At 42.7% G+C, this 16,990-nt stretch overlaps 2 protein-coding genes across 7 annotated transcripts in view; one reads left to right on the top strand and one right to left on the bottom strand.

The window, feature by feature from the left end:
• Window positions 1-4,521, bottom strand: part of USP40 (ubiquitin specific peptidase 40) — a 67,799-nt gene extending 63,278 nt beyond the window's left edge. For 4 of the 6 annotated variants that reach the window (XM_016134762.2, XM_036236360.1, XM_036236363.1 and 1 more), the window contains exons 1-2: window positions 2,919-3,552; window positions 532-599 (exon numbers count right to left, since the gene is read on the bottom strand). In XM_016134762.2, the coding sequence (XP_015990248.2) occupies window positions 532-599; window positions 2,919-3,153 (303 nt within the window). In that variant the 5' untranslated portion in view covers window positions 3,154-3,552. The other 2 variants (XM_036236362.1, XM_036236361.1) reach the window with 2 other exon arrangements.
• A 5,631-nt stretch (window positions 4,522-10,152) lies between these two features.
• LOC118613684 (UDP-glucuronosyltransferase 1A8-like) lies at window positions 10,153-15,780 on the top strand. Its single transcript, XM_036236791.1, has one exon. It carries the CDS (start codon window positions 10,783-10,785, stop codon window positions 11,692-11,694), a length of 912 nt encoding a protein of 303 aa, XP_036092684.1. The 5' UTR covers window positions 10,153-10,782; the 3' UTR covers window positions 11,695-15,780.
• Window positions 15,781-16,990: the final 1,210 nt, after the last annotated feature.

Here is a 16,990-nt window from a genome sequence, read left to right as displayed (position 1 = left end):
ACACCCAAACTATGCCTTGGCCACACAGGTGGTTTGAGAAGCAGTGGGCTGAATCACGAAAGACTCCCAGTAAGAAGTACGAATTCCGGCCTGAAAGTGATAGCTCTGAACGATGTTTAAACGGGGGAAATGATTAGGTCGCACTTATGATAAACCAATTCCTCTCTTGTTATTTCCAGAGTACCAAACTACAATATTGGCCTCTGTTGTTGTTGGTACAAGTAAGCAGAGTTTCCGGTAGGCTAGTGTGGATGATCTGTAAATATCTCCTTCACCAGAAGAAAAAAATAATCATGGTGGAGAGTCAGGTTATCTATAAAGCAGCGCAGCATTATATTTGGAAAAGCAATTCTTTTTTGGATGGAAAATTCCACTACTAGTGGGGTACAGGCCAAGTCACTTTCTGAAAAGAAAAAGATTATTTGGTAGCTAATAAAATTATTGATTTCTATGATTAAGGAACTTAATTCCTTCCTTAAAAGACATTTCCTCAATACTCCAAAAAACGCCTGTAAATCACAGATTTGGTACCTTTGCATCAGGTTTATCCTTTTCCTCTAAAGAACCAAGCTCTTCTGGGCCAAGAGAAAACAAAGCTTCTAAACAAAAAAAGGAGAATCAGAGATGTAAATGACATTATCTCATCTTAGCAAACCAAGACCAGCAGTAAACATAATCAGTTAAAGATTCAGAAATGTGACTGTGGCGATGTTTATACCGTTTTACTTTCTGGGAACATTATTTTTAACCACTGACTCTATAAAGTGGCATGCTAAGGTTTCAGAAGGAACGATCTTTAAAACAAAAAGTATGCATGTAAAACTAAAAACAATAACATCAGTGATTTAAGTCAGAAATCTATGATGGCTTCCTATTGCTTATCGCAGTGGGTCACTAAAACCACATAAGGAATACTGGGAAATATAACATAAATATGTAAGTGTCACGTGTGTCCATTTACAAGTTACATGTGAGACTTCCCACCATCCTTTCGTGAGGACCACCTTCGACTCTGAGATCATGCCGTTCTTCTTTTGTGGTAGGCAGTGTCTTTTGCTGTACTTTGATACACTCCAGGGAAAGAAGGGATGGAATGGATGTTGTCTCCCCATGACAACCACTGCTGCCATAGTAATAACTGTTATGAACTCCATATTCCTCCTAGGTTTCTAGGAGGAACTGGGAAGCATGAACTATGAACATAAAGGCAAAAGCATAAAACCATACTAAGACTTTCAAAATCATCTCCCACTACTTTCAGCTACACTGAACTTTAAGTACAATGAGCCCACTTTAGCCCTACTTCACAGGGCTAAAATGCCTCCAAAAAGCTCCAAGATTCTCCCCCAGTTATCTGCCAGTCCTTACTCTTTCCAAATTATACCTCCCCTTCAATAAACATCAAGATTCGAACTAAGCCTGACAAGGAGTACACAATCCACACTAAAATGTCAGCCCACGTAGTTGGCCAGCACCATCCCTTGCTAGGGTACTACGCTTGCATAGGGGTACTCTCCACAGCCGCCTCAGTCTCTTTTCAAGGCTACTTTTCTACTTTAAGTTGCTCTTTAACTTCAACTATAATAAAATTTGGAAATCTGCTTGTTCATGCTGAAAATTTCTAATGGTGGAATTACTGAATGCATCGGGGATATTTTTATGGAGAGGATGGAGTCGAGGACAAAAGGCCCCACTTTTAAATCCTACATGGAGTCCAACCAATTAGAATGGCCCTTGAAAGGGGATAACAGTAAATATTTACTAAATGTGTGGAGGCAGGAAGTCTTTCTAAGCTTAGAAGCAACAGAAAACGTCACAAAAACTTGATAAATGTGTAGCAGTGGGAAGACAGATGCCACAAACTCTATACAGGATGAACTAGGCTGTCCTCACAACATGGACATGGTGGCGAGCTGAGCTACAAAGCCATGTAGAGCTGGGGGCCCCAATCAGGGCCATGTGAAGGCGAAGGAATGTTCCCGCTGAAATCAAAGGGTCGTGGAGATTACAACCCTTGTGGAGGAAGCTAGTTTGCAGAGATGGGAATGGGAAAAACATACAAAGGGAAACGGGCAAGAAATCAAGGGTCCAGTGAGGTCAGGCTGGCTTCCTGTAGGTGGATTCCAAGAGATTACCCTATATTCTTACAATAAATCCCCTTTTAAATTGAACTAATCTGGGTGGGTTTCTGTTCCTTGTACATAATCCCTTTATCTAACATCTTGGGTCTTTGGAATTCAGAATTTCCAAATTTTAGAAAGGTATATATCTTAACGAAGAAAGGGTTATATATCTTAACATTAAATCCACAAAAGGGTCTGGGACAAACAGTATTTGTTAATCAAGGAAATTAATATTCCTGTAACAAATGCATGACTGTTCAATTGAGATAACTAAGGCTATAAATGACCTCACATCGCGTCAAGTTCTGAAGTCCAGTAAGTTCCAATCAGATCAGGTTGTCAGAGTTTTCTAAATTTCAGAATTGCAGATAAATGAATAGATAATGTGACATCCCCTCCCCACTCTGAAAGGAAGGATACAATCGTTCTGGGTGACTCTGCCTTAAGTGGTTATTATTTTGGATAAAATTTAAAACTCCAAAATACAAATAGTGTAACAATAATGAAGGCTGGCATTCATGACAAAATTGTATTTATGTTGTATTTTAAATTATAAGAATTAGAAAATACATTGCCCTATTTTTAGATTTTGTTACTAAACCACTGTGATTACACAGAATTAAGGTAATTTAAACTTCACGTTTCTCTTTAGAATTACTAATTTATGTCTACATTAAAAATAAACATGTGCTAAAGAATATACCTTTAAGATACTTTGTCTATTTGTGATTTTGCATACTTATGTATAGAGACAAGGGTACATATTACTAATCAAATGCATGTAACATAGCATACCTCTGAATTCAGGTGTGAAATGAAGAGTCTGAAGAAGGGAATTGAGGTAACAGGTTCCACCCTGATTTCTGATTCCACTTAAATTGGTGAATTCTCTAGGAGCAGGTGGCTCCAAAACTTTAGTCTTTAATTTCTTCCCTTTTCCATACTGATTATTTGACACACTGGAATAATCCTCTTCAAACAGGTCCCCAAACATTGTGAAACTAAAAATTACCCTTAAAAAATATGACATGTTATATAAATACTTTTATTTTCAAAACAAATTTTCCCCAATGTCCCTATTTTATATTTGGGAGTACCTATTTTGAGTGGTTCCTTAGAAAGTATACAGGGTTGTTTGGGCTGTGGAGGGAGCAAGACCTGGATTTTTCATCCCTGCTGTACACTACCGGAGTGATCTAGGCAAATTACTTAACCTGTCTTCTTATAGGTAAAATGGGATACCACCCAACATGTAGGGTCATTTAAAGAATCAAATGACATAATGAAAAAAAGGAACTTAGCGCACAGGGTTTGGTCCAAAATCAACGATAGTTGTTTTTAAAGGCATATTGACATTATTAATTTAGAAAGAAAAGAAAGAAAAGAAAAGAAAGAAAAGAAAGAAAGAAAAGAAAGAAAGAAAAGAAAGAAAGAAAAGAAAGAAAGAAAAGAAAGAAAGAAAGAAAGAAAGAAAGAAAGAAAGAAAGAAAGAAAGAAAGAAAGAAAGAAAGAAAGAAAGAAAGAAAGAAAGAGAAAACCCATCACCACACATAGTCTACTGCTGGGGTGGAAAAGGCAATCCTAGAATGAGAGTTGTCAAGGACCTGGGGACCATCAATCACTTCCACTTCCTAAAATCTCTGCTTCTCACACTCTTTGTACCAGATTATGACACTTAAATTAGTTAAATGGAACAAATTAATATTTATAGCAGTTTAGGGTATGGTCTCAAAGCTGAAGAGCCGCAAGGATATTCACTGGGGAAAAAAAAAAAAGATACCATTAATAATTATTTAGGACAAGGCCTTCTAATACGTATCCAGTGATCTGGACATTAAGCCCTGGGGACCTAGGCGACTGGCTCAAGGTCTCACTTGAGTGTGCCAGAGGGTCACCTGGAAATGAGAAATGCAAAGCTCCTAGCACAGTTCTTAAGTGGCAGGAAACGCTGAAATGCAATTATTTTCCTTTTCTGCCCGTTCCTCAGAGGAAAAGCACGGAAAACGGAACTCGCAAGTCTGACCTCGAGCTCGTGGTCTGGATTTCTGCCTCTCCCACTTCTGGCCGAGGCTGGGCCCTCAAGCCCTCCAAGTCACCACGGGGTCCAGGGGCGCGAGGAGGGGAGGTACTCGCGGCCGGGGACCACGGACCCGACGCCAGAAGCCGCGTCCCGGGGCCGACCCGGGCGGTCCCTCACCTCCCCCTCCTCACTCCTCAGGCCGTGCCGCCCACACGGTCCCTACGCCTCCCATGTCCCTCCATGGAACTCTCGCCGCCAGTCCCACTAACTGCCTAAAGCCCAGACCCCCGCCCTGACCAAAACTCGAAGGAAACGGACGAACCCCAAACAGGCGCCGCCATATTGGCGCGGGCGTGCCTCCCGCAGCCCAGAGCGCGAGCAATTTATGGAACGCTCGGACTACTCCTCCCAGGGTGCCCCGCGGGAGTGCCGGCCCGTCGCGCGCGGCATTATGGGCAATGTAGTTCCTCTGCCGGGAGAGTTCGGGAGTCCCTATGGGAGGGCCGGGCTTGTTTGCGGGCTAGCTCGTGTGTTTGCGGGTCTGCTCGGCCAGCCCGCCGCTCATTCAATCACGTTTTAAAGTTCAGTATTTACTGCTGTTCGCAATGCATACTAGTTGTAGTGGAACATACAAACATCACTCGCTTTTTGGTACGGCTAATTCCCGAGTTACCTAAACACTGGAAATACTTGCTTAGGGCTTCAAGTTTGCCATGAACGTTCAACGACGTTTTCCAGTGTATCACCAGTGGAAAACGTTCCACGTAACCTTGAACCTTTATAATATCCCCACTATTGTTTTGTCTGCACCAACTCTAAGCATCATACACAAGAGTACACTAGAAATTCCTCAAAATTATCATCTTTTAATGACGCGAGCATCTTTAGAAGACTATTTCAATAGCCTATGCAGGCTCAGCTTCTGGCATCCCTCCTATACGATTCAGACTCCAGCCAGTAATGATTGAGGAAGACAGGGAGAAAATCCTTTGACTTCAGCTAAAGGTATGAGAGACTGAGAACAGTAATAGAGATAGATGAAGCTGCAAGGCAGGAGTCCATGTGAATGGCAGCCTGAGGGATTTGTACCGACCATTTGAGTGAGACTCCTGTGGCTAGAATGTTCAGGAAGTGTTCTTAGGGAAAGAACTGGAGGCAGGAGACCAGTTAGGAGACGAAAGGGCCACTAGGAAGCCACCGTGCAAACAGCCCATTCTCAGCTCTTAGCAGCCTTTCTATCCTTTGACTTCTTCTCCTTTGCCAGCTATGCTTCATATCCCTTTTCTAAACAGTAGATATTCCTCACATTTCATTCCCTGATTAAGAATGAACACTGGAAAGTTTGCTGCAGGAGGACAGGCTTGTCCATGTGCCCAGCTGTATCCCAGCCACCTCTTGTAATGCCTGGCTCACAGTGAGTCAATAAACGGCCTGTTAACACCACCATCCTTACCTTCATCCTGTATTAAAGTCTTGGAGCTATATTTGAAACTTCATCTATTGTCCATCAAGCCAACCACTTGCAATTCTGTACCCATTAAATACCAACTCATCATGGCCCCTCCTTCAGGCCCTGGCAACCACCATTCTGCTACTTTTTTTTTTTTTTTTTTCCAATCTTCTCTTTTCCCCTACAGCCCAGCCTCTGGTAACCAATATTCTCTGTTACTACAAGTTCATTTTTTATTTTTTTAATTCCACGTATTACTGAGATCAGGCAATAATTGTCTTTCACTTAGCACAAGGTACTCCAGGTTCATCCATGTTGTTGCAAGTGGTAGGATTTCCCTATTTTTTTTTTAAGGCTGAATAATATCCGTTATAAAATAGACCACGTTTTCTTCATCTGTTAAGGGACATTATTTTTATATCTCAGCCATTGTGAATATAGTGCAATGAACTTAGGAGTGCAGGTATGCCTTGAGAGACTGATTTCGTTTCCTTTGGATAAATAGCCACAGTTGGAATTGCTGGATCATATAGTAGTTTTATTTTTAATTTTTTCGAAGAACCTCCATACAGTTTTCCATAGTGACTGCATCACATAGTGCACAATAGTTCAGTTTTTCCACATCCTCACCAACACTTGTTCTCTTTCGATTTTTTCTTCTAAGCATTTTATGGTTTCAGGTCTTACATTTAAGTCCTTAATCCATTTTGAGTTGATTTTGGTGTATGGTTTAAGGTAAGGGTCCAATTTCATTCTTTGTATGTGGCAGTCTAATTTTCCTAACAGAATTTTTGAAGAGACTATCCTTTCCCCATTGTGTATTCTTGGTGCATTGTCAAAAATTAGTTAACCGAATATGCAGGGATTTTTAAAATTGCTATACCTTTGTAATATAGTTCGAATCAGGAAGGGTGATCCTTTCAGCTTTGTTTTTCTTCATTGAAATTGCTTTAGCTATTTGTGGTCTTTTGTGATTCCATACAGATTTTTGGATTTTTTTTCCTATTTCTGTGAAAAAATACTTTTGGAATTTTGATAGATATTGCTTGCATCTGTAGATGGCTTGAGGTAGTATGAAAAACTTAAGAATATTCTTTTTTCCTTTTTTTGAACATGAAACAATTACTGTATTAATTTATTTTAATTAATATTAATTCTTATAATTTATGATCATAGGATAGCTTTTCATTTTTTTGTGTCCTCGTTGATTTCTTTTATCAGTGTCTTATAGTTTTCAGTTAGGTGGAAGATCTTCCCTCTTTCGTTAAATTTATTCCTAAGTATTTTATTCTTTTGGATGCTATTGAAAAGGGAATTGTTTCTTTCATTTCTCTTTCTGATAGTTCATTGTTAGTACATAAAATGCACGTGATTTTTGTGTATTGGTTTTGTATCTTGCAAATTTACTGAGCTCATTTAATAATTTTAACAATTTTTTTGTTTGCTTTTTTTTTTTTTTTGGTGGAGTCGTTAGGGTTCTCTATAGTATCATGTCATCTGCAAACAAGAGACAGTTTTACTTCTTCCTTTCCAATTTGGTTGCCTTTATCTTCTTGCCTATTACTCTGGCTAGAACTTCATGTACTTAGTTGAAAATAAGTGGTGAGAATGGGCATGCTTATCTTATTCCAGTTTTTCACCGTTGAGTATGATGTTAGCTGTGAGCTTGTCATATATTGACCTTTATCATGCTGAGGTACATTCCTTCTATACCTAATTTGTTAGGGGGGTTATTTTTATTATTTTTATTATGAAAGGATATTGAATTTTGTCAAATGCTTTTACTGTGTCTATTGATATGATCATATAATTTTATCTTTCATTAATTATCACATTTATTGTTCACAAAATATATCACATATACATTAATGTATTATATTTATCGTTTTGTGTATAATGAACTTTCTATGCATCCCAAGATAAATCCCGCTTGATCATGGTGTATGGTCCTCTTAATATGTTGTTAAATCAGGTTTGCTATAGTAAATACGCAAAAGATAAGGGGAAAGGAATCAAAGCAGGAAATCATCACCCACCAAAGAAGACAGCAAGAAAGGAAGATGGGAGCAAAGATACTATAAAACACCCAGAAAACAATCAATAAAAGGGCAATAGTGAACTCTTACCTATCATTAATCACTTTAAATGTAAATGGACTAAATCTCCAATCAAAGGATGGATTACAAAAATTAGACCTAACTGTATTCTGCCTATAAGACACTCATTTCAATTTTAAGGACACACATAGACTGAAAGTGAAAGGACAAAAAAATGTATTCCATGCAAATGGCAACCGAAAGAAAATAGGATGAGCTATACTTAAATCAGACAAAAAACAAGAGTTGATTTTTTGAAAAGGTAAAATCAATAATTTTTTAGCTAGCCGAGGGGTGGAGAGAGGAGAGACTTAGAGACTACTACAAACAATTATACACCAACAAATTGAATAAACTAGCAGAAATGGATAACTTCCTGGAAACATACAATCTCCTAAGATTGAATGATGAAGAAGTAAAAAATCTGAACAGACTAATTATGAGTAAGGATATTAAATCAGTAATCAAAAACCTTTCAACACCGAATAATTTCACTGGTAAATTCTATCAAATACCTAAGGAAAAATCAATACCAATCCTCAAACGCTTCCAAAAAATTGAAGAGCAGGGACCACTGTCAAAGTTTTTATTGTCATTTTTTTTTTGAGGCCAGCATTACCAAAGCCAGATAAGGACACTAGAAAAAAAGAAAATTATAGGGCAGTCTTCTTGATGAACATAGTTGTAACATCATCCACAACAAAAAATTTTGTTTTCTTGTAGCACGAACCTCCCCACTGCAGTGTTCCTGAATCTTCATTGGCCTCAGAGCCACTCACTAGAGGTAAATGTGCAGAGTCAAGAATAGTTGCTCTTGCAGATCTGCTATACAGATCGGCCAATGATGCAGAACCTGCTACGTGGAAGACAAAGAGCGGGAGAAAGCTTAGGTCCGTCCCCTGGCTGAGCTTCCATTGTTTCCTGGCAAGAAGGGGCTTTTCATTCATTCATTATTTCTTTCTTTAATCAATACTTAAGAAACATCTACTATATTTATTTAATAAGCGCCTACTAAGTGGCAGGCATCCACTAAGGGTTAGAAGCTCAAGATGCTATGTTAATATGACTGACATATTTAGATCTCTGAATTCATGAAGCTCACGTTCTAGTAGCAGAAACTAAAGGAAAGCTAGATGCTAGCCGTAGTGATAAGCAACTGAGAGAAATATAAGGAGTGTGACGGACGAACACCACAAGGGGGAAACCATCTGGCTCGAAGTTTTATTTGTCGGAAAGTTAAAATTACAAATTCAATTTCAAGTAAAAAATGTTATTTCTATACAGCTTTTTTATTTCTTCTAGATTGAACTCTAGTAGTCTGCATCCATTAAGGAATTTGTCCATTAGATCTAAGTTGTAGAATATGTTGGCTTAAAATTGTCCATGACACTCTATTAATATTCTTTCATTTTTTAAAATGTATTTATTTTTAAACTTTATTTACATTATTTTTTGAAACATTTTATTTTTTAACTTTTTTATTTTACCTCCTCCCCCTCCCCTCTGGTAACCACTAGTCCATTGTCCGTGTCCACGAGTCTCTGTTTCTCCTGTCCATTTGTTGGATTCAGGTTTATATCCCACATATAAGTGATATCATGTGATTTTCCACCTTTCCTGTCTGGCTTATTTCGCCTAGTGTGATTGATACAAGGTCCATCTCCATTATGACAAACAGCGGTGTTTCATCTCTTCTTCCAGCTGATCTCTCATCCACCTTTTAACACCTGCGGCATCTGTACCGAGGCCACCTCGCTCATGCCTGATGTTGCTCCTTTAGATTCTCTCTTCCTCCCGGTCAGTCGGGCTGGGGTTTATCCAATTAATGCAGCTTCACACAGAACCGGCTGTTGGGCCCATTGATCATTCCTCTTGTTTTTCTATTTTCTATTTTACGGATATTTACTGTGAAGTAAGCCTCCTAGGACATTCATCTGAAAGTCCTCCCATTACTCAGGTACATGATGACTAAGCAAATGCCTAGTAAGAGTCTGAGTGTTTGGGAAGTGGCCATCTCGGCTCCTCACAAACAGGATGGCCTCACATTGGCTATACAGCCACTGACTAAGTGTTCCTTGGCATCTGACCTGACATACACCACTGAACTCCCCCCTGAAAGTATCTAGAAAACTTGAACAATGAAATTCGGTCTAATGCAACAAATCTTCCTTGTGTTCTTCCGCTGTGTGAGTCATAGCACAGGTACCACGAGAGGACGAGGTAAACTTAAAGAGACATATGCACCGACTTCGAGGCGCGCTTGGTGGAGGGTGAGGACAGATACAAAAGGCTCCTGAAAGATGACGCCAGGCTGATTGGGGGGAGCCCACAGCAGAGGGCGAAACAGAGGAACGTGGAAGGAGGAGCCCCAGCAGAATGCTTCTTGCAAGCATTGGGCAGGTGACCTCCAGCTGAACTTGACACATCCACAGATATTGATTTAAAACAGATGGCAGTCACACCCCATCACAACCCTAGAGTGGTCCGTTCGTTGGGGTTGTCAGTCTTATCTCAGCTTTTCGGAGGCCTCGGAGGGTTTGGCAGTGGAACAAGACAAGCAGCAACGTTAGGCACTGCGGCCACCGCCACCGTGCTGCCAGGAAGGACATCAGAGGTGAGGGACAGATGCTCTTGCCTTGGATCCTGGGATGCCATCCTCTCTCTGGGCAAGGGTCTTTGGTAGTCAGAGGGTAAAATCCAAATGTCCTTTGGGAAAATTGCAACCATAAACCTGCTAGTTCGAGTGACATTTATTGTCCTCATTGTCCTGAGTTGTCAGAGTCCAACGGCATTGCTGAATAATTCCGCTTCTAACCTGGCATTGCAGTGCAGAGCACCGTCTCTGCCTAGGCAAAGATCAAAGTTCTTTCTAACTGGAAATCTTATCAGGAGGAAGCTCAGCATACGCTAGCATTCATTAAACTTTTATGAACAAATTACTGATAATGAGTGTGTGCGAGTTGTGTGTACTTTATGACTATATAAACACACGCCCTCCCTTGGGACGGGTTTTGTGTCTGTGCACCTTCTGCTGCCTTTATTACACGAGCTTTGAATCTGGGCAGCTGGATCGCTCTGAGCTGCACTGACCTGATGGCTCCCACGATTTTGCCTGGCTTCCTTCCTCTATGTGTGTGTCTCCTGCTGACCCCTGGCTTTGCCCAGGCGGGCAAGCTGCTCGTGGTACCCATGGATGGGAGCCACTGGTTTACCATGCATATGGTTGTAGAGAAACTCATCCAGAGAGGGCATGAGGTAGTCGCAGTCATACCAGACGTGAGTTGGTACCTGGGAAAATCGTTCAATTTCACAGTCAAGACTTATTCTCCCTCCTACACTCTGGACGACTTCAATCACCAGTTCAAGATTTTCTCCGACTCCGCATGGAAAGCAGAGCAAAGAAGTTTATTTTCTATGATAGTGCATCCACCACACTCTCTTTTTGAATACGAATTTTCACATTGTAGGAGTTTGTTTAACAACAAAGAATTGGTAAAATACCTGAAAAAGAGTTCTTTCGATGCAGTGTTTCTAGATCCTTTTGATCTGTGCGGTTTAATCATAGCTAAATATTTGTCACTGCCATCCGTGGTCTTCAGCAGAGGATTATTTTGCCAGCATCTGGAAGAGGGCTCGCAGTGCCCCTTTGCTGCTTCTTACGTTCCTAGGATTCTCTCAGGGCTCTCGGATTCCATGACGTTCAGGGAGAGAGTGTGGAATTACATCGCCCTCCTGCAAGAACATTTACTTTGCAGACATTTTATCGAAACTGCTCTAGAAACTGCGTCGGAGGTTCTTCAAACGACTGTCACAGCATATGATCTCTTCAGCCACATATCCATCTGGCTATTACGAACTGACTTTGTTTTGGACTACCCCAAGCCGGTGATGCCCAACATGGTCTTCATCGGCGGCATCAACTGCCATCCTGGAACTGGAAAGCCATTGTCACAGGTCAGTCACCTCTCCTTTAGCATGTTCAGAATAATCTGGCTTTGGACATAAAAGAAAATGATTTTTTACTGAAGTGTAATTTGTCATTCATGTTAGTTACACTTGGTATTTCAGCACATTATTTTGTGCCAATTCATTTGATTGGTGTGTTAGGAAATTTATAAAGCTGTTCTTTTGGACACTTCTGTGTATACAGTTTCTACAATTCTCTTTCCCTTGGCTATTCTTCATCCTTTGTCAGTTGAGACAACGGTATTCTTTCCATGCCGCATTGTTTAATACTATATTTTCTTTTGAAAAATGCTGAAAAATGCTGTAAGAAATGAAACTTCCTGTTTTGTTCATCCAATGCCATGTCCATTGGGAAATGCTTTTAGCTGCTTTGTATGCATCTCTGCCAATTTTTCCAAAATTATTTTGCATTTATGCGTGTATCTGATAAATATGGTCATGCTCCTTTTCTGAAAATAGAAATCTAGTTTCAGACTGCACATGTAGCTCTACCTTGCTTTTTAACTTGCCAGTAAAACATAAACATCTTTGCAGTTAATCCATACAAAGCTGTAGCATTCTTATTAAGAGTTGCGTAAATTGCTTTACTTCAGATACACCGTGGTTAATTCAAGTAAGCAGTATTGATTGAGAGTTAACCGTTCTTTTTACGTTCTCCTTGTAGAAGTAAGAGTGTATTAATTTTTTACATTTATATAATTCTGTATTCTTGCTCTCACTGTAGTAGGCTGGAGTCCTCAGGAGTAGTGTTGCTGGCTCTAATGGTATACATACAGTACATTTAACTAAATTTGACAAATTGCTTTCAAAATATTGAACAACCTGACACTTTGGTTAACAATATATGAGAGTTCTAGCTTTTCCATACCTTCTCCAGCTCCAGATACGGTCAACCTTTTAATTTTTTGGTACAAAAATTTTACGAGCTCTTTTAATTTTCATAGATATATTGGCCATTTGCATTTCCCTTTTTGTGAATCTGTATTTGTATTCTTAAATCATGCTTCATAAGGCGATTTGTCTTCTATCACTAATTACTCCAAGTCTCTCGAGTATAAGGGACCTCAACACGTAGCTCTTCATACGTGCTGCTAATATGTTTTCCTTGGCTTTTCTTCATCCTTTGTCACACAGGACTTTCATTTTGGGTAGTCAAACTGGTTAATTTTTTCTTTAATGGTTCCTGGATTTCAATTCGTTTAAGTATTTCCCAGCCTAAGACACATAGACATTTGGGAGATACTCCATCCTAATATTTTTAATTCCTCCAATATAATAGTTTTCTTTTTTACAATGGGCACTTGACACAGTATGCAGATCTAACTTATTGTTTTTCTAGATGGCTATTCCATCGTCCTAGCATAATCTAATAAAAAATCTGTTCATCATCTCTTGAGTCGATCTCTGTAAGGAGTCACGTGACAAGTGAGAAATGTCTAGCAACTGAGCGGGCTTCTAAGGACTAGAGGGTCAACTGCACGATTTTGAGTAGTTTTCTCTGTGTTAAGCTGAGACAGCTCTTATGTTAGGGACCCTTGATCTTCAAAAACGTTTTGCTATGTGAAACAGCGTGGCGTTTAGCATTGCCACGGGAAGCGGGGAGTGTGGCGTCAAGGGGTTGGGTCTTAAGTTCGATTTGAAATAAGAGATCATCCTGAAGACAAAGAAGGGAAACCAGGATGCAGCAGAAGTTGCAAATGAGAGTCGGAAGGTAACACACAACACGGATTGGGAAGGGCCTGCGACTCTGGACTGAACGCTGAATGGACTTTGGCTCAGTCTGACCTAGATTTTGAGAAGCAATGGCCCGAGCTGATAGAACGCACAGTTCCTTTGCGCATTTCCTCCTTTCCGATCTCCTCCACCCCTCTTCTTGGCCTCTCCCCTGTTACTGTTTCTCTCTAGTCCGTTACCCTTCTCTATTTCCTCTCCCACCTGTGCCTTTCCCTTTCTAGTTCACTGCCTCTCCGTGAAAGCTGCCATGTGACGGGGGACGACAAGACAGGGCATCCCGTGGGCTGACTCGGGTCGGCAGTGTTGGTGCTTAATAAGCGGACAGTGCGGTCGTGCCTCAAGTCATGCCTTAAACAGCGAAGAATTCAGGAAGTTATGCTGTATATTCGAACACATGGACCCTGGGACCATCCAAACCTGAGTTCATACCCCAGCTCTGACACTCTCTAGTGACGTACACTTGGGTAAGAACCATAGTTTCTAAGTAGGTCAAATGGGGATAAAATAGTAGCAGCACGCAGAGCTCTCTTCCGGATGAGATTGATGATGCATGTTAGAGTGTCTGGTACGAGAGCCGTCATGGGGTGGGTGATGTGTATTTTCTACACAGTTATTCCTGACCTCCACGATATTAACATTAACCACAGGCTTAGGCTCTTTTCGGGAAAACAAAGAAAAAGAGATTGGATGTGAACATTATCCTCTTTTGGGGAGTCTCCTATGAATTATTTTACACTCAGATGGGTGGATTGTCCTCGTGGACAGAGTTTACAACTTCGGCATAACGAAGGCACAGGTTGGTGTTGTTATTAGTCTTGTTTTGTAGATAATGGAACTGAGGCACAGAGGAGTTAAGTGACTCACCCATGGTCACACCTCTGGACTGTGGGGAAACTAGGATTTGAACCCAGACATTTTTTTTAATTGAGAAATAATTCACACATCATAACCTTCGTCCTGTATACACATACAATTCAATGATCTTTAGTGTATTTGTCAGTATAAGCACCCATCACCACTACCTAAATCGCAACCATTTTCCTCATCCTGAAATGAAATCCCTTGGCGACTGGCTGTCACTCCCGCTCCTGCCCATCCCTTGACGACCACAAGTCCACTTTTCCTCTCTATGGATTTGCCTCCTCTGGCTATTTCATACAAATGGATCCGTGCTCTATAGTCCTTCGTGACTGGCGTCTTTCACTTAGTTTTCAAAGAGCAGCCGTTTTGTAGCACGCATGGGCACTGTGTTCCTTTGCATGGCCGATCGACGTTCCATTGCATGGGTATGCCGCATGCTGTCATTGGGGCGTTTCCACTCTTCAGCTGTGACAAGGAATGCTGCTGTGAACATTCACGTACAATGAAGCCGGAGGTTCTGATTTCACGGTCCGCGAGCCTAACCTTTACAGTGACTGTCCCCCTCAGTAGACCTGAGACTTTATTCGGGAAATGTCCTGCCTGTTGCCTTTTTGAGAAGTTTTATGCCACGAAGTTTGCTGAGGCCTCTTTTGACTTATACATGGCCTCTAGTCACTCAGATGGGACTTTTGTCAGTTTTGTGCTATTGCAGAATAACATGCAATGGACATTTGATGTTGTTGTTGTCGTTATTTAACATAAAAGGGTCCTTTGTAGAACAATTACCCGTTGTGGGCCTTCTGTGTGCGCGGCTTGCTGTGCAATAGGGAGACAGACGTTCATCTGTCGCAAATGATGAAACCTCCTTTGGAAGCAAAGTAAGGGGTGCAGGAAGAAGTGATAACAGGGGGCCTCGAACTTGAGGAGGCGAGAGCTCCAGCAGCTGGAGGACGACTAGGCCCAGCAGAGGGGGCAGCGGGGGCAGCGTGAGGCCAGACGTCACAAGGTCTTCCGCATTCGGTGCCCAGGCATATCCTTCCCCTTGCACTCCTGAGTTCGAGGGTCTTCTTACTGTCATAAATGCGGGCAAGTGGAAGTCCTATTTATGGCTTTTGAGTTGTCCCTTTGTCATGGGTACTTAGTGGCCGGCTCCCCTCCTCGCCACTCCTGGGCTCTGGGACCACCGCTCGTATATATGCGAAACCTCCTGGGAAGTCACAGACAAAGCCCCTGTGGCTGTTGTAGGACAGGTGCCCACCGAAGATGTCTGGCCAGGAAGCCATACTCCTCTGGACGACCCTGCCCCGTCCATGGGTGATTCGGCCTTAACCATTTTGGATCTGCACCAGGACCTGGGCCCAGAGCAGTGACTCGTATAGCCCCCACCACACTGTCTGTCCAATGGATTAAATTGCGCCCACGTCCCACACCATGAACGCTAAGTCGCTTGAGAAGCTAAATCATAGAGGTATTTGTATAGCCATTTAATAAAACAGTTCTTAATTTGATTTTGCTGTTTTTGTGCTGTAGATTTAGTACATGTCTTTTATCAGGTCTCGAACATCTTTCAAGTCTTTTGAACACTTCTAGGGCCAGGCCCCATTCCTCCTGAATTGTAGGGAATTCGCGGGTCAACCTTCCTAAACATCTATCCGCCTGTTCCTACCATGACAGCAACACACAGATCAGAACAAGGCTTCACTCGGGAGGGTGGCATCCAAGGCCCTCAGCAGAGTGGGGTCCGGAAAGAATCTGAGGTTCGCCACACGCGCTAACGCGGGAGCTCCAGGCTGGGAGCCTGCACTCGGGCTTTGGGGATTCGCATAAAACCACCAGGAAGACCAGTGGAGTGAGACTTGCCATTGATTACTCCCCGTGTAAGGCGATGCAGCACCTGGGTGGCTGGAAATGCGGGAAGAGGCAGCCATGTCAGAGCTCGGGATCATTTTACACGGCGCAGAGGGGCGAGGAGTGCCTCACCCAGGGAGCAAGGGTCTTCGCCAATGGATGGGAGCCGGGCGTGCTGCCTAGCTAGGATCTGGGAGGACTGAAGCAGCCATGTCCGTGGGAACGGCTACGGGGGAAGCAAGTGCCCGTGGGGGCAACTGCAGCGCAGAAAGCTGTGCTCGCTGTCCTGGGGGCTGCTGACCCCGCAGTCCTCCGCGCCTCCGGGCCTGCGGGGGGCCGTGATGGAACGCGGCCCTGCACCCCTCGCTTCCCTCACCTGTGCACGCTTGCGGAAGCCTTTCTCCCTCTTTGAAAAGAACCTGCTAGGCGTGTGCGCGCCCGGGCTGGGCCAGCACCGCGCTCCCTTTCTGGCGGCTGTGGGGCTTTCCTGCCGTCTAGACGGACCCAGACCCGGACGCCGCCACCCTCCTGGCTGTGATCACGGCAGGCAGAGAGGCCTGCTCGTGCCCTCGCCCCGGAAGGCCGCAGTGCATTTGCATCTTGGCTGTGTGCTTGGGGCCAGCCTGGGCTTGGGATGCTTCCTTCCATCCTGTTTCTCAGGCTTCTCGTCCCTTCCTGGGTCCCGACGTGCCTCCTGAACCAGGAGGGGTAGGTTTGGGCGGGATTCGCGTGATAGTTCAGCTGTGCGTGACTAGCTGTGCGTGACTAGCCATGGCTGCGTCCGCTCCAGCCGTGCTGGGAACCGCCTCTCATTTCGACAGCCCGGTTTCCACATCTCTTGCCCTCTTGGACTCCCCTCAGCAATGCAATAAATCAGGCAGGGCAAACCCTC

Source organism: Rousettus aegyptiacus, unplaced genomic scaffold (assembly GCF_014176215.1).
Source record: "Rousettus aegyptiacus isolate mRouAeg1 unplaced genomic scaffold, mRouAeg1.p scaffold_m13_p_2, whole genome shotgun sequence".
Lineage (NCBI taxonomy): Eukaryota > Metazoa > Chordata > Mammalia > Chiroptera > Pteropodidae > Rousettus > Rousettus aegyptiacus.
This window is presented reverse-complemented; position numbering and strand designations above follow the sequence as displayed.

Coding starts and splice junctions, on each gene's coding strand:
- LOC118613684 (XM_036236791.1), top strand. CDS start 10,783: ATGGCTCCCACGATTTTGCCTGGCTTCCTTCCTCTATGTGTGTGTCTC.